Consider the following 26,727-nt stretch of genomic DNA (forward strand, 5'->3'; position numbering starts at 1 on the left):
CGATAAGACAAACATCACTCTAACCTATCAAAATGTCTCCAGTCTGTCCTCATTAGGCCTGTCGCACTGCAGACTTGAATAGGGTTTGTGAAAGCTAAGATGAATGAAAAGCTGCAAATCTGGCCTCAGAATCCACAGGCAGGACGCTTCTTTGGGATAATGGGCGGAGGGGAGAGCTATCCGTCCCCCTCATCACCATGCCTTCGGTAATAAACTGTCATTTTGTGGCAGAGGATAAAAGCAACCGGCTGATAACAATGATTCCTCCCCTCGGAGCTTCGGGAGGCGTGGCTGAGCAGTAGAAGCCATTAGTAAAGAAAGGAGCTGTAATCTGATCATGTCCTGTGGGAACAAAAGCAGCATCAGTCACACTGCGCAATAATTCCGCTGTGAGCAAACACTGAACTCCAAGTTGCTATTTGTTCATGTCAGATCAAATCTTTCACTCGCACTCTAGTGTTTGCATCATCGTGATAACCTCTTCACACACCTCACAGAGGAGAAAGACACATGGTTTGGTTCTGTGCTGATAAGCTCAGACAGAGAATGCACATGCGTGACTGCTGCCATGGAAGACATGTTCACTAATAACGACCAAAACAGGCTGCACTCCATTTATAATTAGCTTATTTCTCCACTGAAATCATGCTTTTGCCTGTATAGGTTCGCCCATCTGTCTTTCTGTCTCTTTATGAGCAGGATTACTCAAAAAAGTCACAACCTAATGTATCTGGACCAAGCTGAAGTTTTCTTGTTTTCTTATATTTCCTCAACATTTTGTTATTATTGCCTGCCAAAGATGAGTGGTTGGGGCTCAAAGATCATCTTCAGAGTGGAGAGTGGAGAGGGGTGCATGCAGAAGCCTCCTCGTGGCGCACCCTGGGCAATGCTAAAGACAGAAACTGTATGACAGCGACTGACAAGAAGTAGCCAAATCTGCAACCACTGACCGTCAACGACAGTCAAGTTCTCCCTAGCCACGATGCCGGCGCTACTGGTAGCGAGCTCCATCAATGTTGAGGGCTACACCAGAACGAAGGCTGATGTGCTAGCAGCTAGCTGCAACGGAAGCGACATCATCTGCATGCAGGAGACCCACCTGGGTCAAACAAGCAACCGGCCAATATTACCAGGGATGAAACTGGTAGCTGAGATCTGTCAACCCAAGTACGGATCAGCCATGTTTGTGAAGCCCCTGCTGGACGTCAGGGACATTCACGTTAACAGCTCAGACACCAACATAGAGACTGTTACGATATGCCTGCCAGAGATCTCCATTACCTCGCTGTATAAACCACCTGCCAGCCCCTTCGAATGGCCTGGACTACCACCTAAATGCAGGAAGAAACATGCCGTGGTGATGGGGGATTTTAATTCCCATCACACAATGTGGGGATATGACTCAACCAACAGCGATGGCGAACTAGTCGAAAGCTGGATGGAAAACGCAGGCCTGCAGCTGGAGCTTATTCACAACTCTAAACTCCCCAAGTCCTTCAACAGCTGTCGCTGGAGAAGAGGCTACAACCCTGACCTGTGTTTCGTCAGCCAGAGACTAGCACATCTGTCTGAGATAACGGTGCTGAAACCGCTCCCCAAGTCACAACATCGACCAATCTCGATCACGATCAAACCTGCCATAACAAAGTCGGAAGTCCCCTTTCGACGTCGTTTCAACCTCATGAAGGCTAAATGGGATGACTATAGTGAAGGAATGGAAAAAGCATTAACGGACATTGAACCCACACCTGACAAATACACCAAATTTGTTCAGGCTGTAAAGAAGACTGCTCGTGCACATATCCCACGCGGATGTCGAAAAGAATACATCGCAGGCCTCACAGAGGAGTCATCACAGTTGCTGGAGTGCTATGAAACGGAGTTCCAAAAGGACCCTTTCTCAGACAACACTAGTGAACTAAGCGATGCACTCATGGAATCCCTAGGGAAGGAGAGGCGGAAAGCCTGGCACGACCTTGTAGAAAACATCAACATGACTCAACACAGCAAAAAAGCCTGGTCTACTGTCCGGAAACTAAACGGCGACAAGATCACTCCACCTGCTGTATCCGAAGTAACACCAACCCAGGTTGGGAGCCAACTGGTGGCCAACGGGAGACGAGCAGAAAGGCGCAGGGCCAAAGGTCAACACCATCTCGCTATCATCCCGGGCAGTCAGCAAAACATGTCTATATTAACCAAGCCCTTCACATCTGAGGAGTTTGAAGCAGGACTAAGCACCATGAAACTGGGCAAAGCTGCAGGTCCTGACGACATACTGACCGAGATGATCACTCACCTTGGCCCAGTCGCCAAACAATGGCTTAAGGTCATGTACAACACCTGCCTCCAAACCCAGCGCATACCAACGATCTGGAGGAAAGCCATCACCATTGCTCTCTTAAAACCTGGAAAAGACCCCAACCTCCCCAAAAGCTACCGGCCCATCTCCCTACTCTGTATCACCTATAAGCTGTTCGAGAGACTGCTCCTTAGCTGACTATCCCCCCAGATAGACGCTGAGCTAATCAAGGACCAAGCTGGGTTTAGACCCGGAAAATCATGCACAAGCCAACTGCTAAACCTCACCCATTACATCGAGGACAACAAGAAATGGACATCTACATCTTCTGATGCATGTGTGTGCGGTGAACCACAAACCATGGACCACATCATGAGCTGTAGCTACGCTCCACAATGTACTGGAGTTGACCTTGCCGAACCAAATGCCGCTGCACTAGCCTGCGCCAACTACTGGAAAGACGTGATATTGAAGATGGCCGGACACGAAAAAGAAGAAGAAGAAGAAGAGTGGAGATACATGTATAAGTGGGATTTGATTGTTTCCCACATCATTGGAGGATATTCACATAACACAAACAGCATATTACACAACCAGTGCCCTTTTAGTTTACCAGTAACTTTGAAGTAAGACTTGGTAGAATCAAAACTTTGTTCTTTTGTCAGGGTGACAGAGGTGTTGGGTTGGGTCACGTTCTAATCAATAACCTGTTAAATTCCCTCTGTGACAGATGGAGCTGTGATTGGACGATTGGGCCTCAGCAGAGGTAGAGTATGATTCTAATCGATTTTACATCTGGAGAGACAAAATAACGATCATCTTGCCATCTCATCAAATCTTCTTCCCTGATGGACAAAAACAACTCTAAATATTGCTCATAACTTCAAATATATTTGAAATTCATGTTAACAACACTTGAAGAAATTAGAATGAATTAATTAGAAATGTATAATTAAACAGTCAGTATACAGAATCATATATACAATATATCTTTTAATTATTAACGACTCACTTGTAGCTCTGTAGGTGCATATTCATAGTTAACAATTTACCAATAACTCAAGTAATGTAATTGTATATTACTTATCACATAGCTGTAATTAGATCAATAATTAATTAGCTAGATAATTCTGCATGCTGACCACATACTGATTATTTATTGAAACGGATTATTAATTATCGATTAAATAGACTATACCGATTGGGATGTTCATGTTTTAATTTATGGATTTATTTTGAAATCTTTGCAATACTTTAATGAGCAGAAAAGGCATTGATCCTTTGCTCTCCCATAATGTAAAAGTCAAGGCAGACACGCAGCGAAGTTACTTCACATAAGATAGATGTTGATGTAAACCTGTTACAGAGGTCAAGGACTAATGAATAATGGAGCTTTCAGAGATATCCAGGACCTATGGATTTGTCTTGCTGCAACATTTTCTATAGGAACGCCTAATACTGGTTGTTACGCAGTAAAATCCACAGGGCGGAGAGAGTCTCTGCATTTCACAGGGGCACAAGGAGGCTGCCGAACCACCTAATGAAGCTCCTCTTCATACTGGGTCAGCAATGCCCAATGGGACCGGGAGTCAAAAAAAGACCACAGCCTACAAAAAGAGCTTTCACCCCCCATCAGACTCGAGCTCAATCACTCCATAGGCATCAACTTTGACTGACACACATGCCCTGCTGTATTACACTATAAAAATAAACCAAAGAAACACCAGTTGTACTCTATCCCATGTAGGGTGGAGTTAGTTCATCTAGGTAACTGCTTTGGATTGTGAATGAATGTTACCAAATTGCCTAATTTAAGCCGACACTGCTGCAGTAACATTACAGGACATTTCATGCATTTTCAGCTGTTTTTTTGGTTTTGTTGGCCAAGCCGCTGGTCTTGAATTTTCTTCTTCGTTTTTATATCATGATTAATCACGGTGATAACAGTAAATCACTGCTTTGTTGTTTTGTCCGTATCTTTCAGTGAAGATGAAAGTGAAGAAAACTGTGTTTCCAGCCGTTTTATCAAAGCAACCCGTCTGCTCTTTATGTCTCATCTTTCATTTTGCTTTGAAACATTGTAGTTCAACATCACAAAGATGCAGTGGGATAATTTATGGTACCAACTGTGGCATAATTTGCTGTATGTTCACTGAGATGCTGCGCTGGTTCGTGCCATTATATCACATTATCATCTTCATGTTTTTTGATGTGTTCATATTTCACTGGTAGAGAACAGCAGGAGCAACACATTTATTATGACATGTGTGGGTGTGACATTTGCACATATAGGAGGCAGTTTGCCATATCAGAATGTATCATAGTTTGTTAAAAATCATCCCACTGTCATATCAATCGTAGCCATGACGGTTGTTTTTCCCACATTGGTCTTCATTCCACCAATATGCTGTATAGGTGCTTCAACCACCCACAACACTGAGCAGTATTATGAGCATTTTAAACTAGAATTATAAATACAGTTAAATCAGAGGACGACAGACAGGACCTCAATTCAATTTCATTTCTTTAAAATGTTTTACAGGTTCTGCATTACTCAAACTCCCGTTTACCTTCTATCCCTTTGTATTAGTGACTGAAACACTTCTTAAATGCTGATCATGCTGATCATTTTGCAGATTTACCTCATCCTGACTTGTTTGATCTATTTGGAAACGTTGGGATCTACATTCATAATTCTGTGGGTTTAAACAGTGTTTGGCATCATACGATCAGTGTGAAAATGGAGCCAGTGTTGGATATATCAATAGTTTGTATCTTCTGGGTTTCAAGGAATACACCAGCCTGCATCTGTTTGGCATGTGTCTGCATTCTAAAATGCAGGTGTGTGAGTGAGGGGGGAGGGGGTCTATCCATGGTGTTATCATAGTGCAGCCATATCATCCTCTCACATCTAAATTAAAAAAGTTGCAGGAAAGCAGTCCCACAGCAAGCGCCTATAGAGAGAGGAAAACCTACAAGAAAGTGTCACCATGATAAATGAAGCAAACCAAGTCAGAATCTGTTCACTATACAGCACAAAGCCTCAGTTCTGAGTGTTTTGTGCTCAATAGGTGAAAGGAAAGAGTCTATATTTTCATAAACAGCTTGATCCTCTTTCCTGAAGGTTATGTGTTTATATGGTTATAAAAATTAACATGAGGTTTTGGCACCGTATCCCAATCTTTTTACAAGTGAAAGAATAGATAAGTGACATTTGTGGGTTGAATAAGCGTGCAGTATTGATGTGGAGAGTGTCTTTGCTGAGCTGTTGGCTTTGTCAGTAATTGGACAACAGAACAAGTGAACCTTGAAATTTGCTTCTTCCAGGGACTCCCAACAGCCAGCGAGTCGGCCCCTGAGAGGGAAGACTGTTCAATCAGCCTTTTCTCAGTAATTAACATTCCAGACCCTTTCTATGTCCCATCCTACTGCCAGGCTTTTATTTTTAGTAGCTTCCTACCTCTCAGATTCAGGCATGAGTGAATCTGAAATGGAAACCTCTCTTTTTTTTGGCAATTAGTCTAACTGAATTGACATATACATGTACGTACATAATAAGAATGTCGATGTATGCATGCATGGAATATATATATTTTACTGCTCACTATTCTGAGCTTGTATCACAGAGGTAAGCAGGATCATCAGACACACCTCACACATAGGAGCTTTCTATTCAGAAGTGGTTGAATAAAAGTTTATGACAGTGAAAGAACAAGCAGTCTGTCAGCTAAAATACCCTTGAGACACTTAAATGTCTGGTTCCCTCCTTCTGTGCCAGTTAGATTGTGCTTCCTCGTCTGTCGGAAAGTTATGTTAGTTTATAATTCCTTTCTTCTGGCTGCCCTTGAAAGCGGGAAATTGATGAGACGGAAAGTGGATTTAAAAGGTTTAATGGTACTGGAGGACCACACGATACAGCAAACCACTCAGGGCTCGATGCCTGTGATTGAAACTGTCATTTCACATGGTTTAGATTAGAGACATTTCTCTTGAAAAGTTCAACAACATCTGAACACTGAAAGTAACATATTGACATTAAAAGGAGCCTTATTAATAAGCTTTTTATTAATTCCCCCCCAGCATTATTATCAAAACTTCAAACATTGAAATTCCTGTCCATGGACATTCATCCAAACTCAAAGGTCCTGAACTGCCCTGAAAGCTTCATGTTTTTTGATTGGTTGTTTTCACTCAGTATGCACCACGGTTCCTCTGCTGCAGGAAGCGGACCAATATTGTGTTGAAAAGTTTCCAGAAGATGACATACGATCTGTTTACAATGTCCCTGTATGGATACAATGAGTGTGAGGTGGATGTTGTCAACTGGCGTTTCAAATGATGTCATGAAAAAGATGTTTCCGTGGCGCATCAGCAGCATCATTTATAGACTCAGTGATCGTTTTTAATGGAGTGAAGTAGCGATAGTATCACGAGGAACACGGGAAAAAATCACTCACAGCCAGACGAAGCTGGGACGACTGTATTCAGACTGTATTACAGTTTATCTTCACCTTCCAGGATTTTCTAGAATCTAATTGGATTCTTAGCGGTAAATCCCTCTCAGCGGGAAGAGCCCAGAAATGGTTTTCATTTAAACTCTTACACGCAAACACACTCACACATACAAAAGAAGTGGATTATGGTTTTGGTGGAGAAATAATGATTGGTTAGCACTTTTGCCAGTGTGAGTGTGTGAGTGAGAAATGGACACATTCCCTGATTCAGAATAGGAGATAAAGTAAAGCGACATGCAGCTTAAATGTTCCGCATTGGCTTCTTACATATTCTTATTAACAGGAAAGCTTCGATTTTAGAGGGCCCCTGCAGTCCTACATTAAAATAATACAATACCAATGCTCTGTTAGGTAGAATGAGGTTTGAATCCAGTCACATGCAGCCCTGTCCAGCAACATGGACAGAGCTAGTTAAAGCTGTGATTCCTACCTCAGTGAAGCAGTGACTTGAGGTTGTAGGATTTGAATACGACAACATGATTAAAGATGGAGGTTTAACTACGCTGACCTTTGTCTTTGGACGTGCAGGCGTTGGTGTTTTAGACATGACCGTTCTCCACTCAGCCAAATTGGCCACAGCAAGGATGATCTGAGTCAATACATCCAATCCTCTCCACGCTATCTTGTCCCCTAAACATTTCACTCTAAAAGTTGTGAAATGCGCCATTTCACAGCTACACACCAAAGACCCTTATGTGGTGTTTTGTGAAAAAAATGTGCAAAATGATTGATTTCACCATATGCTCTCAGTCACTGTAGGCAGCTCTTGCTCAGCAGGGTGAAAGGAAATCCCTCCATCACTTCCCTCCCCCACGCCATATCTCACTGTAAGTGGGTGTGTGTCCTCCCCTGTCTGCTCATCTTTATTCACTGGAGGAGTCCTCTGCTGCTCTCTGAAGGATTGTGTCTCCCCTGTCTTTTCCACTTGCCCTCTGTATCGCCTGTAATAGCCCAGTAAAGGTGTATACAGAGCTATGTGGCTGCACTGCATTTACCCTTTAACACTAAACACTGACAAGAAATGGCTGCTACTTACTTTTATGACACCCATAAAGTCTCATTCTCGCAGGTGTTTGTGTATATTTTCTTGTTCACTCAGCATCAGTGAACACAGACACTTCAGGCTTAAAAGCTGATATATCTGGAGCTATATTTACTGCATTGAAGACACATTGAAGGCAGCATTTTTCTGATGTGGAATTTAAATCATCACAAGTTTCGGAACGATCTGAGTATCGCATTTTGTCAAACGGACAGCAGGGCTCACCATCACTCAGAGGAAGACACAGCTTGTACGCATCAACACCACATCAGCACATTCATAATCCACTGGGGGAGAAACGTAGAGGCTGTGTGTGACCTCATATGCCTTAGCTGTTACTTCAGCATGCGGGTATGGATTCAGAAATGACATCCAGTCAGGCATTCAGTCACACTAAGGACAAATAGCTTGAATGATGCAAGACTCACAATGGGTGAAACAAGAAGGGGCCGGCTTAGATTTCAACATATTCTTATATCCTTTCAGTAAGACTCAATAGGAGTATAGAAGACAACTAAGCAAGTATTTTATCATAAAAAGGATGATTAATGAGTTCATTTTTGAAGTTTGTCAGATATCTTGTATTACATTTCAACATCAGTATGGAGTGCAGGGCCGTCATAGGAGGAGGAGTCCATTGTGCCCATAAGCACACAAATAACAAAGCACAGACTGTAATTGGGTAAATGGTCCGGGAGCAATTTGAGAGGCACATTTTTATTGACTTCTTGATCTGAATTGCATTTATTTCTACTGCTCTCTTACGTTTTGAGGTAATTGTTTGAATAGACAAAGACTGGCAGGCTGTGTGAGGCTGCAGCATGTCCTTGTTCTGCATTATGCCTCAATGTTGGAAAACCAGTACATTGGATTATGAAGCATCATAGCAATAGCCATCTCTTGCATTCTTTTTCAGCGATTGCATTGTTTAGACATTACTGGAATAGTTTGTATTTTGTGTTTTATAGATTTCCACATTTATTTTGTTTTGTCTCAGGGGCCATTTGGATTGAGTGCAGTGGGATAAAGTGTCTTTAAAAAAGCAGCAGTCGATTGCTTTTTTTTTTTCCATGGAAATTCTTTATGGATCACAAACTCGGTTTTTATTGATTTGGTTAGAATATCCATTGTGTCTCCACTGGAGCAAGAAGACATTTGCTCTTTTCTGAACAGCAATTTGAGCTGCCTGCCTTGTAAAAATGTCACCCAGCTGTGAACTGTAGCTGTAAAATCTGTCAATAAGAGGGCCTGACCTGGAAAAGGACACTACACTGCACCGCCTGCTTTACTTTTATCCAGTTAAACGCATCTGTTCAATGTATCAGTGAATCTAAATGACCTTTCATCTTCATAATAAGACATTTAGTTGGATCCACAGTAGGATCTTAAAAGCTTATACTGCCTGGATCTTATTCAAACTATTTAAGGAAACGCCAGTGGGATGACATAATGTCTCACTGGTCTCACTTGTTTACAACCTGATGTAATGATACTGCAGCACTGATTTTGACAAATTTCATTTTTGAAGGATCATTCGTAAAATAGAATCGAGAATTGTTAGATATTGTTGTTTAATATGATGATGTCATATATGCGCTCCTGTTAGTATATATCAGGCTCATTATTTGTGTGTGTGTGTGTGTGTGTGTGTGTGTGTGTGTGTGTGTGTGTGTGTGTGTGTGTGTGTGTGTGTGTGTGTGTGTGGAGTGTAGTATAGTGTTTGCAGAGGAGTGTGTGTCCTCTCCTCTGGCTCTTTATGCAAATTTAAGAGGAACTTCTGAGGTAAATTAGGTGAGTGAGTGAGTGAACCTTCGCGATTGTGTCTCGAGGGTCCGCAGAGGAGGAAGAGGAAGAGAGAATGGAAACCCGCAGAAAACAGAAAAAGGATTGCTAGATGACCAGATTACTACAGGACTAGATGACTAGATGACCAGATGACTAGATGACCAGATGTACTCGCATAGTCCTGTGCGAACTCTGCAGAGAGCGATCTCACCCTCCGCGCTGCACAGATATGCGCGCGTCATCTCTTTACTACAACGTCCTCGTGAAGGAAAGGCTGCAGCTCCGCACTTCTCCGGACCTACAGGAGGACTGAGCCGCGCTGACTTCAATCCAATCCGGGTGTGGATTTTTTTTCTTTCTTCCTGTGGCAGATAATTACATCAGCACAACTTAATTAAAAGAATTCCGGGCGTCTCTGTAGTACGAAGAGCGTAATTTTTTTTTGCTGCAGCGACCCGCTGGTACTGGAGGATCTTACTACTACTGCTGCTTGTATTTCCACCCCCAGCTTTTCCACAAGGAAGCGATCGGATTTAAGCTGCAGTCCACTTCAGTACAACTGCACCGACACAGCTGCGAGGCAATATGGATCTATTATGAAATTAAGAACTGGATGTTTTGAGGGATTAACTCCTTTTCTTTAGTTTGGCGTATCCACAAATGGGGATTTTCAACGCGTTTCGTGCTTTTCCCAGGTACAATCATCTCACTTCACAAGTACAATGAGACAACGTGTTGGTGTAACGGCAGGAAATGTTGCTTGTAGAAGTCGTTCAGAAAGTGAGATGTGTGATTCGGTGGGGATCGAACCTGCGGAGTGAATGCCGCCTCCGATGTGGAGCTTGTCGCTGTCCGACGCGCGAGTGGTGCTGAAATTTGGATGATGCCTGGTCAGCGACTGCAAGGCTGCCGCTCCCTGCACTTCAACGAGGACAACGGCCGCTTCGTGCTGCTCGCCCTCCTCATCCTCCTCTACCTGCTGTGCGGCGCTGCGGTCTTCTCGGCCATCGAGAGGCCCTCGGAGCTGCGGGCTCACGGCCGCTGGAACGGGACGCTCTTCAACTTCAGCGAGACGTTCAACATCAGCCTGCAGGACCTCAACTCCTTCCTGCGGGAGTACGAGGCTGCCATCGCCGCCGGGATCCGGGCTGACGCTCTGAGGCCACGATGGGATTTTACCGGGGCTTTTTATTTTGTAGGAACTGTGGTGTCGACTATAGGTGGGTGATCCATGCACAGCGTCCCAAATGCCTTGAGATAACATGACATGATCGCACAGCATGACCTCTGCAGACAGGTGTCCTCTAAATACTTGTTGAGCAACAAAAGGAAGCCAAACTCTACTAAATGCACAACTTAGACCCAGGAAATCAATCATGGGAGCATAGAAAGAAAGGTAGAAAAAGCTTAAACAATTACATTTCTCTCACCAATGTGCTCCCATGAAGCCACAAAGGTAAACAAGTTGTAAAATACAACATTAATGTTTGCTTTCTGTTAAAGAGCTCAGTCGTTGTTGTTAATCTGAGGTGTCAAAGGATCACAGCTTCCTCCCTGTGGGCTGCTTTCTTTCTACTGGCTTACATACAAAATAACAGATTAACATTTTTTACCAGTCATGTGTTACATTTTGGCAGGGGGGCGGTTTGGCACCGTGGTGATAACTGATTTGCCTGCCATTTGGAAAAGCACACTCATCCATGGCTATAGGACAGCACCCTTGGGTGCACTCTTGCCACATTTTCATTCAAACCAACAGGAATGTCAATGAGAAACCCCTTCTGCTCCCCCCCATTTAACATTTGCTCGTGCGATAGGTCAGAGAAGAGCAAGTGTCCCTCTCAGGGCACCCCGAGGCCCAACAGAGTGGTGCAGTGAATGCCCGATGGCCTAAACTCGACCTGCTCCTGCACTGACCCCTACGTATCCCCTCTACCGCTGATAGGAAATTAACATGATTGGTAATAGTATACAGTGAGTGAGTGAGTGACTGAGTGACTGAGTGAGGGAGGGAGGGAGGCAGGGAGTGAGTGAGGAAGGGAGGGAGGGAGGGAGGGAGGGTGGAAGGGACGGAGGGAGGGAGGAAGGGAAGGAGTGAGGGAGTGAGGAAGGGATGGAGTGAGTGAGTGAGTAAGTGAGTGAGTGAGTGAGTGAGTGAGTGAGTGAGTGAGTGAGTAAGAGAGTGAGAGAGGCAGGGAGGCAGGGAGTGAGTGAGGAAGGGAGGGAGGGAGTTAGGGAGGGAAGGAGGGAAGGAGGGAAGGAGGGAAGGAGGGAAGGAGTGAGGGAGTGAAGAAGGGAAGGAATGAGTGAGTGATTGAGTGACTGACTGACTGTGAGTGAGTGAGTGAGTGAGTGAGTGAGTGAGTGAGTGAGTGAGAGAGGCAGGGAGGCAGGGAGGCAGGGAGTGAGTGAGGAAGGGAGTGAGGGAGAGAAGAAGGGAAGGAATGAGTGAGTGATTGAGTGATTGAGTGACTGACTGACTGACTGACTGACTGTGTGAGTGAGTGAGTCAGTGAGTGAGTGTGTGAGTAAATGAGTGAGTGAGTGAGTGAGTGAGTGAGTGTCTGACTGACGACTGACTGACTGACTGACTGACTGACTGACTGACTGACTGACTGACTGACTGACTGACTGACTGACTGACTGACTGACTGACTGACTGACTGACTGACTGAGGGAGGGAGTGAGAGAGGGAGGGAGGGAGTAAGGGAGTGAGTGAGTGAGAGGGTGAACTGTTGAGTGGGGGAGTGAGCAGATGAACACACTCCAGGTAATAATTTGAGCTGACAGCACTTATCCATCTCTGACTGACCTTGTCTTCACATATAAACACAAACACACGCACACTGACACACGCGCGCACCCACACACACAGACACAGACACAGACACACACACACACACACACACACACACACACACACACACACACACACACACACACACACACACACACACAGAGACACATGACCCCTCTTATTAATTGAAAATTGTTGCAGGGGGGGATGATGAGGGGAAATGATGGCTGCGCTGTATACGGGCGGAACCTGTCAGAGAATGCACTTTATTTACTGTAGCTGACCTGACAGCTTTATTAAATGCAGCTCTTCTCCTTCCACATCTTCCTCTTCCTCTCTCACATACAGACACATAAAACAAACAGTTACATACTAATATCCAGTCACTGTGAATCAATCGTGTGTACATGCGTGTGGCAGATTGAGACTGTTTGTTGTGCAGCAGATCTCATAAACTGACTTAGCTGACTCAGACTGTGGGAAAAAGGTGGAGATGGTGAGATTCTCTCTCCAGCATTGTATTTTCTTCTTTGTTGTATGGATTTGCGTCTGGATTTCCACGTCTCTATGATCCGTGCGTCTTACCTCCCCTGGTGCAGCTGTGCTACTTCGCTCTGCATGGCTGCAAGCAGGCGATATATAAAAAGGGATTTGCGGTGTCTCTGTATGTCTTCATGCACTAGACAGAACTCCAGAAGTCTCCCAGACTTTTGGACTCAGCAGTGACACTTTTCCCCTCTGTGCCTCCATACGTTATGAATGAAACTGAAGCTGCAGCGGCTTGAGGCGTTTTGTTTTCCCAGTACTGCAACTGATATTTTGATCCGATCTAAGACGTTTCCCTCTAACTCCCAGAAGATCAGGTGATACATTATCTTCATTTTGTTGTGTTCTTCAAAACAGATTGAAGCAGTTTCAGTTGGCATGCGATCTCAGTGTTGTGCTGTTGGTTTGCCTTATAATCAGCCACAGTAACTCATTACCGTTTACATGCTCATTAAGAAGCATCCTTGGCTCTGCACAGTAAGCAGAGACTCTATTTATGCGAGTGCTATTTATAACCCACACAGCTGATTGATAGCTGACAAGTGCCATTTAGGACAGGTCTCTGAAGCCATCTGTGGGCCCATTCAGCTGCTGCCGTGAAAAATACTAATCAAATATTGAAGTACTAACAAACAGCTGATTCACTGTGAGATTTGCTTTTATTCCTGGCAGTTAAAGACACAATGTTCAGTAGTTTCCTGAGTACTTTTCAGAGGGTTATTTGGATTGTGTTGGGACATATATCTATCTATCCCTGCAGCTAGACCGTCTTAACTCGCTCATGGCAACAAGTCAAAGGAAACGAATGAAGGCAGATAGGACTATTGACCATGTACACACAACACACAGCATGGGGTTTGTATTTGGATACAGCCTGGTTTAACCCCATAGCTGAAGTGAGTTTAGAGAATACAAACTCCAGCAAAATACTCCCACCAGGCATTCTAGTAGCTCATTACATCATGAAAGTGTTAAGTGTTAAATCACAATATTGAACGCAGAATTGACACAATAATGGGAACACATTTGCAAAAACAATAATCCAAATGAATTCCATCTTTACAAAGCATTTCCTGCTCTGGTTTCTTACACTATCTCTGTCAGCATGCTGTGTCCAAAAAAAGGTCCTCAGTTTAAACTGAGTCTGAGACATCACATTTGCTCTTTCATTATGCTGCACTGTCCATCAGGGAGATCGATGAAATCTAAAAGTCAAATCGTCCAGCAGAAATCAGCATTTGTGAAAGCTGGCAACTTTTTAATTTTATGGCACATCCAAGTCAGTGTTCAGATTTTGAAACACACTGCAGATGCATCACCCCTCAAAATGTAGGCAGTGTTTTTGACAGAACACATGTTTGACAGCAAGACTTCAGAATCCACAAAATGAGCAAAGGATCTAACTCTCAGACTGGAGAGAAGGAGAGGAAATAGATGGCATTTCAGATCTCTTTGTTCCACATAATCTCGCCTGCCCATCTGACCATTAGCTCTTGTAGATCTTCCAACACCAGTTTATAAAGTGCTGATTTGACATCACACTTGAGAGGTTTGGGCGAGTGGGACTATTACACGCCTGTCTTACCAGCAGCCGCGTATATGAAATGGAACTGCAGACCAGATTTGTTCTCCATACCGTATCACACTGTGAAACTGAGGTGCTTCTGAGGTTACAACACAATGTCACCTGCGGCTTGTGTGTATGTGTGTGGCTGTGTGTGGCTGTGTGTGTGTGTATGTGTGGCATTTATGCATTGTGAAATATCACACCGTAGACGTTGTGGATTCCTGAAGGCCGGCTGTGTTTTCGCTTTGATGTCATGTGTTTATTCAGATGAAGCACATTGCTGCTGCTTCACCAGAAAATCCATCTGTGTTGTTATTACTGTTCGATTATGTTATGAATGTGTTTCAGGAGGCGGGTGGCAAAGGTCTGCGATCTGTGAAAGCAGATTTATGGGTGCAAACAACTGTTCCAGACTGCTTGTGCTTTTTCTTCTATCTCTCACACATCTCTCTCCCTCTCTTTCACCCACTCCCTCTCTCTCTCCTTTGCGTAATCAGTGTGTGCTGTATTCCTGGATTATCCTTGTTGTCCGTGCGGCTCCCTGCGCTCTTCTTCTTCTACTTTTCTTTGCTCGGCCGCTCTGCACCTCCTCTGCTTCTCCCTGTGTCCCTGTTCTGTTTGTGTCTTTCTCTGCAGCCTTTAGATCTCGCAGGTCGCTGTGTGAAATCATAGACTCAGATGAAATGTCACCGTTAAAAGCAAAGGGATTTGTCACATGAAAGGCACTGGGGGTCTCTTTAGAGTGGATACAGTCTAGAATGGTGAGCCCAGAAATTGTCTCCCTAGTGGGGAAGGGAAGTTTCTGTGCCATACCTTATTTAAAAAAATGGAAGTATAGGAGGTATTGATCATGTTGTGAATATAGGTATATGTCTTGCAATAATATAAAGTCCCTAATAATAGAATAGAATCCTAGAAACATCCCTACATTGCTGCTCCACCTCTTGGTCTTCGCTGCTCTCTGAACCATCTGAGCACCTCTACTGCACCTCTACTATGCTCTTCTGTCAGAGTGTCAGACTGACTCTGGTACGTACTCACTGACATACTGCAACTCACGGATCCATGTCATCACGGCAAATTGATATCAAGATCATTTTAGAGGACACAGCAGGTTTTCCAGGCTCCTTCCATCTCAAACTGATTATCATTTCACAGATTCTGCTCTTGACACTGACAAGGCAAAAGTAGGGCAATGCTCTCCTGTCTTCCCCCCCTCTGCATTCCTGTAACCTGCCTAATTTTGGCCGCTCCTTTGAATTTTGTTCTGCTATTTGATCATCGCTGTCAATCCGCTGTGAATCCAGACTGAACTGACAAACTCGCTGACTTTGCACAAAATGCAGCTGTGACAGTTTAAGTTTCCCCACAAGCAGAATCACCTCAAACTTCTGCATGGAAGGAAACTTTTGCTGCAGACGGGTCATTGCATTACGTAAATTCTGGATTTGTGATTACACACCCGCACCCACAGAACATTACTCAGTATCCTGCAGTCATGTCATTTTGATAAGCTAACAGCTAGTTTGGCGAGCATCTTGAAGCGGCGTCGGTCTTGCATCTTTGTGTCCGTGTGAAGGAGGGGCAGCGTGTGTGAGTGTTCGCTGCGTCACTAGCTAAAGGCAAAAACACTGAAAATTAATTGAGCGTGAAATCTTAATTTCGATTACAAACTGAACGTCAAATTTGGGATGAATTATATCTCCTCACAACTTGTGTCTCTTTCGTTTTAGCTTCTGTCCAAACTTTGTAAATATATAAAACATGTTCAACTCATGCTGGAGACTGTGATTTAGTGGTTCTCAAACTGTGACTGTGATTGAAGTGCACACAGGTGCTATGAAAGAGGAAAAGAAATGGAATCTATTGAAATTCTGTATTTGTGGTCAAATATTCACAAATAAAATGGGTTTGAAATGGTCAGAGCACCCTGCAACTTCAGATCATCACCCTCAGCCTTGTTGGAGCCAATAATCACTGCATATGGGACAATCGTCTGGGAGCCCAAGACATAAATACATGCAACCCACCCAGACATGCATGTAGAATTTATACCTACAATGTGAGGAAGTAGCATGAAACATTCATATTTCTTAAACCTTTCAATAATTCCCTTCCTCCATCCAGCTCAGTCCTCTTTCACCTTCCACGGTGCAGCTCTGCTGGAGGGGCTGGAGCTCAGCCTCATTACTCACACACACACACACACCTCTGAGCTAATACTTTACTTTAACCAGGTCAAGGATGTGAATGTGATCCATTTCTCTAATATTCTGTCTTTGGCATACATTTCCATAATGAAATTGTATGAAGTTTGAAAACATCTCATCTGAAATTGCTGGATGTGTTGAAGGACAGGTAATTTTAGCTTCACCCTGGAATTCACAATGCAGTTACATTATTCAGTATCCTCCAGGCTGGCAGCCTCAGGCACAGTCAACCAGTCATCTGTTAGACGAGAGAGAGAGCGAGAGAGAGAGAGAGAGAGAGAGAGAGAGAGAGAGAGAGAGAGAGAGAGAGAGAGAGAGAGAGAGAGAGAGAGAGCAGAGTCAAAGTGGGTACATTCTGCTAATAAAAAGTTAAACATAATTTCACAGTGAGCGACAGAGCATCACCCCACAGCTTCTCTGAGGCAGCTTCATATAAACAGCTCCTGTATGATCCAAGATCATTATTACAGCAGTCAGAGACCGAGCGGGTCTGGACAGGAGGGAGTTTCTGCACAGCCTTAAATTTCAGGGACTTCTGCTCTCACATTAATGAAAAACCATTAAAGTGAATGTGTGGTGTCCTGTAATGGATTTAAATAAGTAGCTAGAGAAAGATATGTTTTAATGTCAGTGATGTCATGGTATATGTGCGTGTAACGTGTTATATGATGCCCAACTGTAAGGCCAATCACAGTGGTCAGAGTGTGACTGTTGCTGAAGCTCCACCTGGACAGGTGTGTTTACTCTTGTGAATAATACAGGAGCGCTCTGTGTAGCTAAGCTTTTATTCAAACACTGACTGTGCATACAGCAAAGGATAATAGCAAGCACAAGGACGCAGCCTTCAGATCTATCAGAAGACGAGCTATTAATCTAATGAGAGAACGACTTCTCAGTCATCTGAAAGGACGAATCTCACTCGCTACAGTTTGCAGTGAGACAATCAAGTGACATGAGTCCTAATTTAGAAGGAGTTTATATAAGCTTCATGTGCAAGTGAAGGAACCCACTCTCTGTAGTTTGTTGCTTTTAAAATGCTGCAAAGATGAAAAACAGATCGAAGGAGGGGGAAAAAAGACTAAATGTTGGCACAGATCCAAAGACAAAACACCACATGTTCCTGACAATAAATCAATATAGACAATGTTGGAATCATCAATCCTCCAGGCTGTCTTTGCCAGTGAATTAAGCAGCGAGATACAATTTAAAACGCTGGACTGAGAGGAGTCGAGCCAAGAAAATACACTTTATCTCCCATACTCCAGCTGTGTTGTGTTGAACAATTTGCTGTCAGCCGCTGGATTATTACAGCTTCCAGTCATTTCCAACATTTAACAATGAGGGAACCTGATGTGTGTGAGCCTCATTTGTTATTCTTTTGTACTTAATGTCTGAATCAACGTATTACTGATGCCTACCTGCATGTATCATTATGATCATCTCCATCTATTGTTACTTATTATTGTACATCGACGTGTAGCACAAAACAGTCATTATCAGTGCTCTTGACATGCATAACAGGCGGCATTTACATACAGTCTGTACCGTGTGTGTGTGTGTGTGGGTGTGTGGGTGAACTGGGTGTGAAATTCAAAGCTACATTGTTTTGCTTCAGGGTCTCATAGATCGTATTTTGTATTTTTGTGTTTTTATCTTTAGTAATGACATACAACAGGAGCCACGGTACAATTGATCTGCTTCTTTAGATACACTTTGCTGAAGCGCAGAGTGTAAGCAGCCTGTTCTGTTCTGTTCTGTCCACTGGCTCCTGTAAAAGTGGCAGCATATTCTTAGAGTTTCTTCTTGAATGTGCCTATTATTATCCTGTCTGCCGGTAATCCTGGCAGCTTCTCAGCAGATGGTGTGGTGAGGATGTCTGAGGGCTGGCCATGTTGCTGCTTCCTCAGCCCTCTGCGCTCTCTGCAGACCCCTGCCATGCCGCTCCATGACTAATGATTTCCTGCTCATCACTGGGACACAGATGTCAGAGGAGCAGGCATGCACAATTGTTTTTTTTTTCTGTCTCCTGCAGCACTTCTCGGGAACATTTTCGAGCCCATTTCCTGCGTTGGGACACAGTTTATGTGGCTGGGAGGCAAAGGCGGGCAGAGTGGTTTGATTTGCAGTTTTGCAAATGAGTCATGGAAAATATATCAGTCCCTTGTGAGGCCTGCAGGGAATTGCTGAGATGTCACAGATGACGCACATATGGATTCAATACTTCAGCTAGTCAAATATGAAAACGAGTCTAAATTCTCCACCCCAGTTGTCTCTCCATGGTGTATTTTCATCTCTGAGGCAAGACTTCCCAAACATCAAACCAACAATGTGCCAGGCTGATGATTGTTGACCTTGTGGGGCTGATTTCCCATTAAAATGAATCAATATGCTTTTTCCAGGATGCCGCCTCAAGTGACAAGCGGGTTCTGACCAAATGCACCACATTCTGTAGAGGTGCATGCCAATTATGAAAAAGTGGGCAGACATGAATCGTCTACACTAATAGATTTCCTCTCTATTTGGAATGAATGCTCCCCAAATCAGTTTTTATCATCTTTGGTAACTGTCTCTTTTGTGTTTCTGTTTTCACCTTCTGTGACATTTCACTTGTATAAATGGCTTTTATTGTCGTTGTGAATCTTAATGAGAGTTATACGCCTCATTGTTTTGAGGCATAAACTACTGCAGAATGAACTTATTCACATTACACACATTTAATACTACACACATAATGCACTATATCCCGATATACAGTAGATTGTAGCTTTTCAAGGCTTAATTTGCCTTGTATTTACAACAAGATTCAACACAGTCTCGCTAATTCCGTTTTTCTTGGAAGTGTCATGGAAAAGTGCAAGTTGATTAGCGTTTAAAAGTGTGAAATCGGCTTGTTTTCAATGGAGAGATGCAGAGTAATGACTATCAATACTTCCATTAGCAGCACTTGGTGTAATTTGTGTTGTTTGTTTAGGTCTATAGTTCACTAAGCGACTCAATGAGCCGCCGTAATTTGGCACTGGACTCTAACAAGAGGCACTCGAGTCGAAAACGGTGTCAAGGCTCCGATCGCTGCCCAGCCTATGTAGCTTAAAAGAAACAGATGGTGAGAAAAGCACCAAAAGACTCAAATCCCTCCTAATAGTTTCTAATTTTTGCGTTAGATCATCTTTTTCATCTCTTAAACCTGTCAAATGGTAATTAATGGATACTAATGGCACCATTTCCACTGCTTTCACCCTGGGTGAATCTCTAGTGACTAATTATAATTCAACCATAATTCGCCATTAGAGCGTCACATCATTTTCCACAAGGAGTCAAGCATGATTTTATTTATCATGTGAATGAATAAAAGTTCACCCACAGCGCTGATAGAATTGGATTACGACACTTGTGATTTCCTGCCTTATCAAGTTCTGTGGATTCCAATAACTCATCTTAACTTTGGGAAGAATGGAAGAATTTAGGACACTAATTAGGCCCATTTTTGTGACTGCAGTTGACTTTAGCATTTCTTAATTGGATTGAAGCTCATTGTGTTGCTGATGATAAAGCCACAGGGTGCTGGCATCTCACATTCAGTCTGTCCTTTGCTTTCTATCATGGTGGCTTTGTCCCTAATGCATCTTGACACACAGTAGTCCGGAGTAATGGCTTTGAAACGCTACACTGAATCGATGCCTGGTGTTCCCCTCTTAGGTCATTTATTTGGTAATGTAAGTCGGCGCAGAAGGCCGTCTCTCCGTACGCTCAGACGATGTAATCTCTTCTCCTATGATTCAGCAGGGTACACAGAGTAGACTTGCTAATTAAGTAACAATGAAATAGGTTTTCACTAAATGGCTTAATTTGGGACATCACTGTCTCTCACACGCTGGTGCCCTGGCTTATCTGAAACTGAACTCTGTCACTGTATCTGAGATTCTTCTTTAGAATTTGTAGGATCAGAGCTTAACTTGATGGTTATATATATATAATAATATTAATAGTAATCATCATCATTATCTTCATCATCATCTTCATCTTCATCTTCATCTTCATCTTCATCTTCATCTTCATCTTCATCGTCATCTTCATCGTCATCATCACCTTCATCTTCTTCTTCATCATAATAACCCTGGTGGAAGCATGCTGTAATAATTGCCTCCTAGTTCTTAAATTATACCTTGACAAGCCCCGGTGCATGTGTGTGTAGGTGTGTGGGTGGACCTGTGAGGAGGAGTGTGTCTGTGTGTTGTATATCTAAAATAATCTATATCAATCAGAGCCGTTCTAAGTGGCCCAGCATGTGGACAAGCACACATGAGAGTGGTTTTCATTCGGAGAGATAAGGTCAGAAAAGCCATTCCGGGTGTCATAAAGGAAGCATTGGCCAGATATTGGTGTCATTTATTACCTGACAGGCATCATTATAGACATGTGGGTGGAAAAAGGAAAAAGTGCTTCTCTAATGCTCTGAGAAGACTGAAATGAAGGGTTGCAATAATGGAAAAATCACTTAACCTTGACATGGAAGTGAACTTTTTGATCGCATTTATTTGTTGACAAATGTACCATCTGCCCATGTGTGGATAAGGGCCAGTGTGTGTGTGTGTGTGTGTGTGTGTGTGTGCGCACGCGCGCGCGTGTGTGTGTGTGTGTGTGTGTGTGTGTGTGTGTGTGTGTTTGTTTGTGTAAAAATATGTTCGCACACATATAAAAATATGTTCCCACACATATAAAATGTAGCTGTAACATGTCAACAATGACATGATGGGAGACAATATGACGAATTCTAGTCATTATCAGTGATAGTACATTGAAAAACAAACAAGGTTCTAGCATGTGACACACTCTGTATGTCCATGCGTTTCTCCATTTGTTTTTCCTATACTTCATGGTTTGTTTACAAGATGTCTGCCTGCACACACAGAGGACTTGTTGCCAAGGCTGCCACCCATGACTGCGGCTTTGAACTAGTTCAGCCGCCTCCTTGCACACCTGCTTTGGCCCGTCGGTTTCTCACCTCTACCCCAACATGAAGAAGGCTTTAGCCGGTCCCTGGTGTCGGCTGCAGAGGATATTTTTGCCAGCCAGGAAAATAAATTCTGCGAAACCCTGGCAGTTGGCAGAAGTGTAACTATTTGGAAGGTGATTATGTTGTGAAATACGTAACACCTCTGAGTTATCGTTTGTGACCAGGCTCAGACATTATGAATCAACTCTTGCAGATACCAGTTTTCAGGCTAATGCAGCTTGTGGCACTAAACGCTCCTGAATGATTGTTGTAAACCATGCAGATTACCTGGGCTGTATATTTTAAAGTCCACTTCTTCTTCAGGATTGGTGACAGCCCTCTCAAATAATACGTTTGATGCAATAGTGGGAACAATTTAGCGTGCTCAGATATCCACACTCAATCAGCTAATGGTGACATCAGGTTGACATCTGTGTGCAGTGCAGCTGCACACTCTGTCCCACACCTGTGACGCTTCCCAACATTAAGAGGTGCTCACTCAACATGCAGCAGAATCTATAAACATCTAAACCCCCCCATTCTCCTCCCTCCTCGTAAGCTCTCTCCCAGCTTGAACACTCAGTCTAATTGACTGAAAAATCAGAGGAGAGCAGGAAGCCAAAGCACACAGCAAGAAAGGAAAAGCATTTATTCAAAGCTTATTCAAATGAGTGCAACCCTGTGTCCTTACTGGCCTGCAAACAGCTCCACAAATAGCTCTGAAATGTGTAAACAGATAGTGTATATCATCATCATCATCATCATCATCATCATCATCATTATCGTCACCATCATAAAGAACAACATCCTTTTTCGTATTTCGATGTACGACCCCTTTTGCTGTGGTGCCTGGTTAAGAGGAAATTAATCGATGACAACGACACATTTACTGTATTTAATTGATATTTTTCAAAGAATTTGAATATTTCCTTTTGATTTACTGTAAATTACTGCAAATCTAAATCAGATGTCGTTGATTTCATAGATTTCATCTGATTGCTTTGGTTTCCATTGTTGCATAGTTTCCTCATTTTCATGGATCTCTGCAATGCAAAATGTTATTTTTGAGAAAGATCCCATCGGTTTGTTGATCCACATCTCTGTCCAGCATACTACTGCTTCACATCAGCTTGCGAACTCCATAGCCAGAGGGCTGAATAGTTTTAAATGGATAAATCAGCAGGGGCATCCAGACCATTCTTTCACATTTCAAACGTGTGTATCGGGGGTGGAACATTGCATAAACCTTCCTAAGAAATACGTACAGATCATTTTAAACGCCTCATAAAGGAAAGTGTACTTGTCGCTTCCTTTCCTGAAAACAAAGATATCATTCTAAGTTTGTTTTTGGCTTCAGGGAGATTCTAACTATCTCATATCTTCTTTCTATCCGTACAGGTTTTGGGATGACAACCCCAGTGACAATTGCAGGCAAGGTGTTCCTAATCTTTTATGGGCTTCTTGGCTGCGCTGCCACCATCCTTTTCTTCAACCTCTTCTTGGAACGCATCATCACACTGTTGGCTGTGGTGATGAAGGCTGTGCGGGAGCGGCGGATCAGGAACAGTGGCCTCCTCCCGCCAGGCATCCGACATGACTTCTCAGCGTACTCCCTCCCTGGCTGGAAGCCCTCTGTGTACCACGTGATGCTGATTCTTGGACTGTCAGCCATCACCATCTCCTGCTGTGCGTCAGCCATGTACACCCCTGTGGAGGGTTGGACGTACCTGGACTCACTCTATTTCTGCTTCGTCTCCTTCAGTACCATTGGTTTTGGGGACTTTGTGAGCAGCCAGACTGCATCTTATGAATACCAAAGCCTCTACAGGGTGGCCAACTTTCTGTTCATGCTCATGGGTGTGTGCTGCATCTACTCACTCTTCAACGTCATCTCTATTGTCATCAAGCAGGTGCTCAACTGGATGCTGGAGAAGATGAGTTGCCTGTTTTGCCAGCGCTGCAGTAAGGCCAATGCCTTCCTGGGCAGACGTAACGCCATCCGCCCAGGCTCCAAGGTCCGGCAGGGAAAAGTTGTCCAGCCTGACTCTGATGGGCCTTGTGATAGTGACACTGAGGGACGCAGACTATCAGGGGAGATGATCTCCATGAAAGACCTTGCAGCCTCAAACAAGGTGTCGCTGGCAATCATGCAGAAGCAGCTCTCTGAGTCAGCCAATGGATATCCAAGGACAGTGTGTGGAAGCTCACGCCATAATGGATTCTCTGGGGGGGTCGGTGCCCTTGGAATCATGAACAACAGACTGGCAGAAACTAGTAACTCCAGGTAGATGAGAGCAAGGAACTAACGAGAACTCTCCGTTTGCTGTTTAACGAACCCACGGGGTAAATTCCCAGAGATTAAAACAAGGCTTTTGAAATGGATTGCCAATATAACTCATTATGCATGATACACATGATTTATTTGATATACTTCTGGTTGAATTGATCAACCTGTAGTAATAACACTGTTAATGATGCTAGAGTATGGCAATGATGCAAGATTATTTGATATCTATGGCATGAAGAGACAACCACAGTGTCAAGAAAGAGCACCATCAGTTGATCTGGAAGCATGGGATCCCACCCATCTCCCAGTTCACTGTACTCAACCTCTAACACAAATGAGAACAATTCAACGCTCACCTGAACAGCACCGTTGATAGAGGAACGTTAACAATGTCTGATTAATCTGACAGTAACGCTGTGCTGTGACGGTGCAGGGGAAGCCTAAGACTGTTAGCATTTAAGGGTTTTTCTAGTTTGTTTGAATGTACATACTGAATGCTGATACAAAGATTTCAAGGCAAATGTAATAATAGAGAATATATACGGATGATATAGCACATACTGATCTATGCATTATACTTCTCCTCATGCATTATTTGCACCATTTCTGGACGTTCCATTGTTTGTGCAAAGCCCACTTCTCTTGACACGAGTCAAGTTTAACCCTCAGGTGATTGATTTCTGGGTGGAGGGCGGGGGTGGAAGTGGAAACTGAGGTTTCTAAGCACCGCTGTGATGTAGCTGCTTTGACGGGGAGTACTAACGACAGGTTTTTACACTGTGCCAGAATAACATTCTACAAAGAGTCATTCCCTTTTTGGTCAAGATGGAGATAAGAGCAGAGTGGAAGAATGGAAATCCATTTGTCATGACAATAACTACAACTACAACTACAAACTAGGTCTCTTATCAGCTGTGAACATGCTATAGCGGCGTAAGACATTGACGTAAAGGCTAAACAAAGGCACCCTCCAACTCTCTCTCTCCTCTACAAACAACTGGCTGCAAAGAGAAACAATTGTTGAAGACCTACAATTCTAAATTTGCCTCTTGAACACTGAATTTAGGACATGAAATGAAAAAATCCATCTGTAGAAGGAGGAGCAGGAAGAGGCAAAGACAGACAGATCTATCTTGTAGGCACATTATGGTAAATGATGCTGACTGAAACAAGCTGGATCCTCTACTTTTATGTGGAGTTGCTCTGTTTATTGGGGGAGATGCCGTTGCAGATGCAAGGCTCCATCCATAATGCACTGCTCCAATTCTCCAAAAGCCAGCAGAGGTTGCTTACGCCTCTTAATTTCATTGCAAATGTGCAAGGATTAACGGTTGGAGGGGCTTTGCTGCGAATACGGTGCTACCCTGTTAGACTGTGCGATCTCTTCAAAGACATCAATGATTTAAAGTGGGCCGATAGTGTTTGATGTTGGTAATAAGACAGAGACAAAGAGGGAAGGACGCTGAAAGTTAAACTGTCCTGGAAATTGAGATGAGCGAGCAGAAGTAGAGAGAGGCTTGGATGTAGTGAGGAGGGGGGCAGGGGGCAGGGGGGCAGGGGGGCAGGGGTGGCGGGGTTAATAGCAGCAGTGACAGTGAAAGACTACCTACACATCTGAATCCATGCAATTCTACCGCCTGCCAGCTTTCCAGCATCTCCCCCTGTTTCACTCGCTCCTTCTCTCCCTGCATTCACTTCACACCCACTGCACCAAAACGCTCTCCCGTTTCCCTTTTTTTTCCTGCCACACCTCTGCTCTCTCCTGTCGCCCGCGCTCACCCTCACACTGTGAATACAACACATGCCATTAATGTAAATATTGCACTGGAATGTCGGGAAAGAAAGCGCTTTGTAACAAGGCGTGAATTAGCTCCACATCTATCGCTATATGTTGATTTTCATCCATTTTAGCGCATAGAATCTGGATAATTTCTTGAACTCCCTATCTCACCCAGAGGAATAGAGAAAATGACTCAGGTAGTTAAATCTTTCAGGCTCATGTTAGTTTCCTGCATGCCATTATGGTAAAGCCATACAAGATAGCTGTATATAAGACAGACGACTCTTTGAGCTCTATTTTTCTACATAGCTTTCAAATATCTACAAATGAATGATTGAAATTTGATGAAGTGTCATTGTTACGTGTCTCCTCCTTGTCACACCGGTTCGCGGAAAGAAATGGAGTTTAAGGAATCTTGATGGAATGTAAAAATGTCGATGGTAGAGTTTGGCTGCAGAATGGTTTATGTCCAGATATGTTGGTGATGTGACATGAAGCTTGAAACGGTCCTGGAAATCATGTTACACTGCAGCTGGCTTCACACAAAGAAAGAGCCTAACCTTGGGCCATTCAGTCAAGATGATGGGCATGTTGTAGCAAACGACATACTTCGATTTCAGCAGTATTCCCTCACTACTAAAAGGGAAAGTATGCCGGCACTTTAATTATTATTCCCCAATATGGTTGTGTGCGTGAATGCTCATTTTCCAGATGAGGCTTAAGGCTTCGTTGGCAATGTTTTAATATTGCCGTTTTCATTTGGGATCTAGTTCGCGACACTGGAAAATGAAACTGTATCTTCAACGAATGAATCCATAATTCGCCTTTGACAAGAAGAGTGTGTGGGAATTATTGCATGCTTGTGTGTCCAAAACGAAATCGTATAATGTGTAAGACTGAAAAA

At 43.5% G+C, this 26,727-nt stretch overlaps 1 protein-coding gene across 1 annotated transcript; it reads left to right on the forward strand.

Moving 5' to 3' along the window:
• Positions 1 to 10,523: 10,523 nt before the first annotated feature.
• On the forward strand, positions 10,524 to 24,044 carry kcnk12 (potassium channel, subfamily K, member 12). The gene is made up of 2 exons (XM_076166277.1): positions 10,524 to 10,863; positions 23,155 to 24,044. The coding sequence occupies exons 1-2, from the start codon at positions 10,524 to 10,526 to the stop codon at positions 24,042 to 24,044; spliced, it is 1,230 nt and encodes a 409-aa protein (XP_076022392.1).
• The last annotated feature ends 2,683 nt before the right edge of the window (positions 24,045 to 26,727 follow it).

The sequence above is a fragment of the Genypterus blacodes genome, unplaced genomic scaffold, assembly GCF_046128005.1.
Source record: "Genypterus blacodes isolate CSIRO-AG114 ecotype Tasmania unplaced genomic scaffold, CSIRO-AGI_Gbla_v1 ptg000012l_1, whole genome shotgun sequence".
In the NCBI taxonomy this organism is placed as follows: Eukaryota; Metazoa; Chordata; class Actinopteri; order Ophidiiformes; family Ophidiidae; genus Genypterus; species Genypterus blacodes.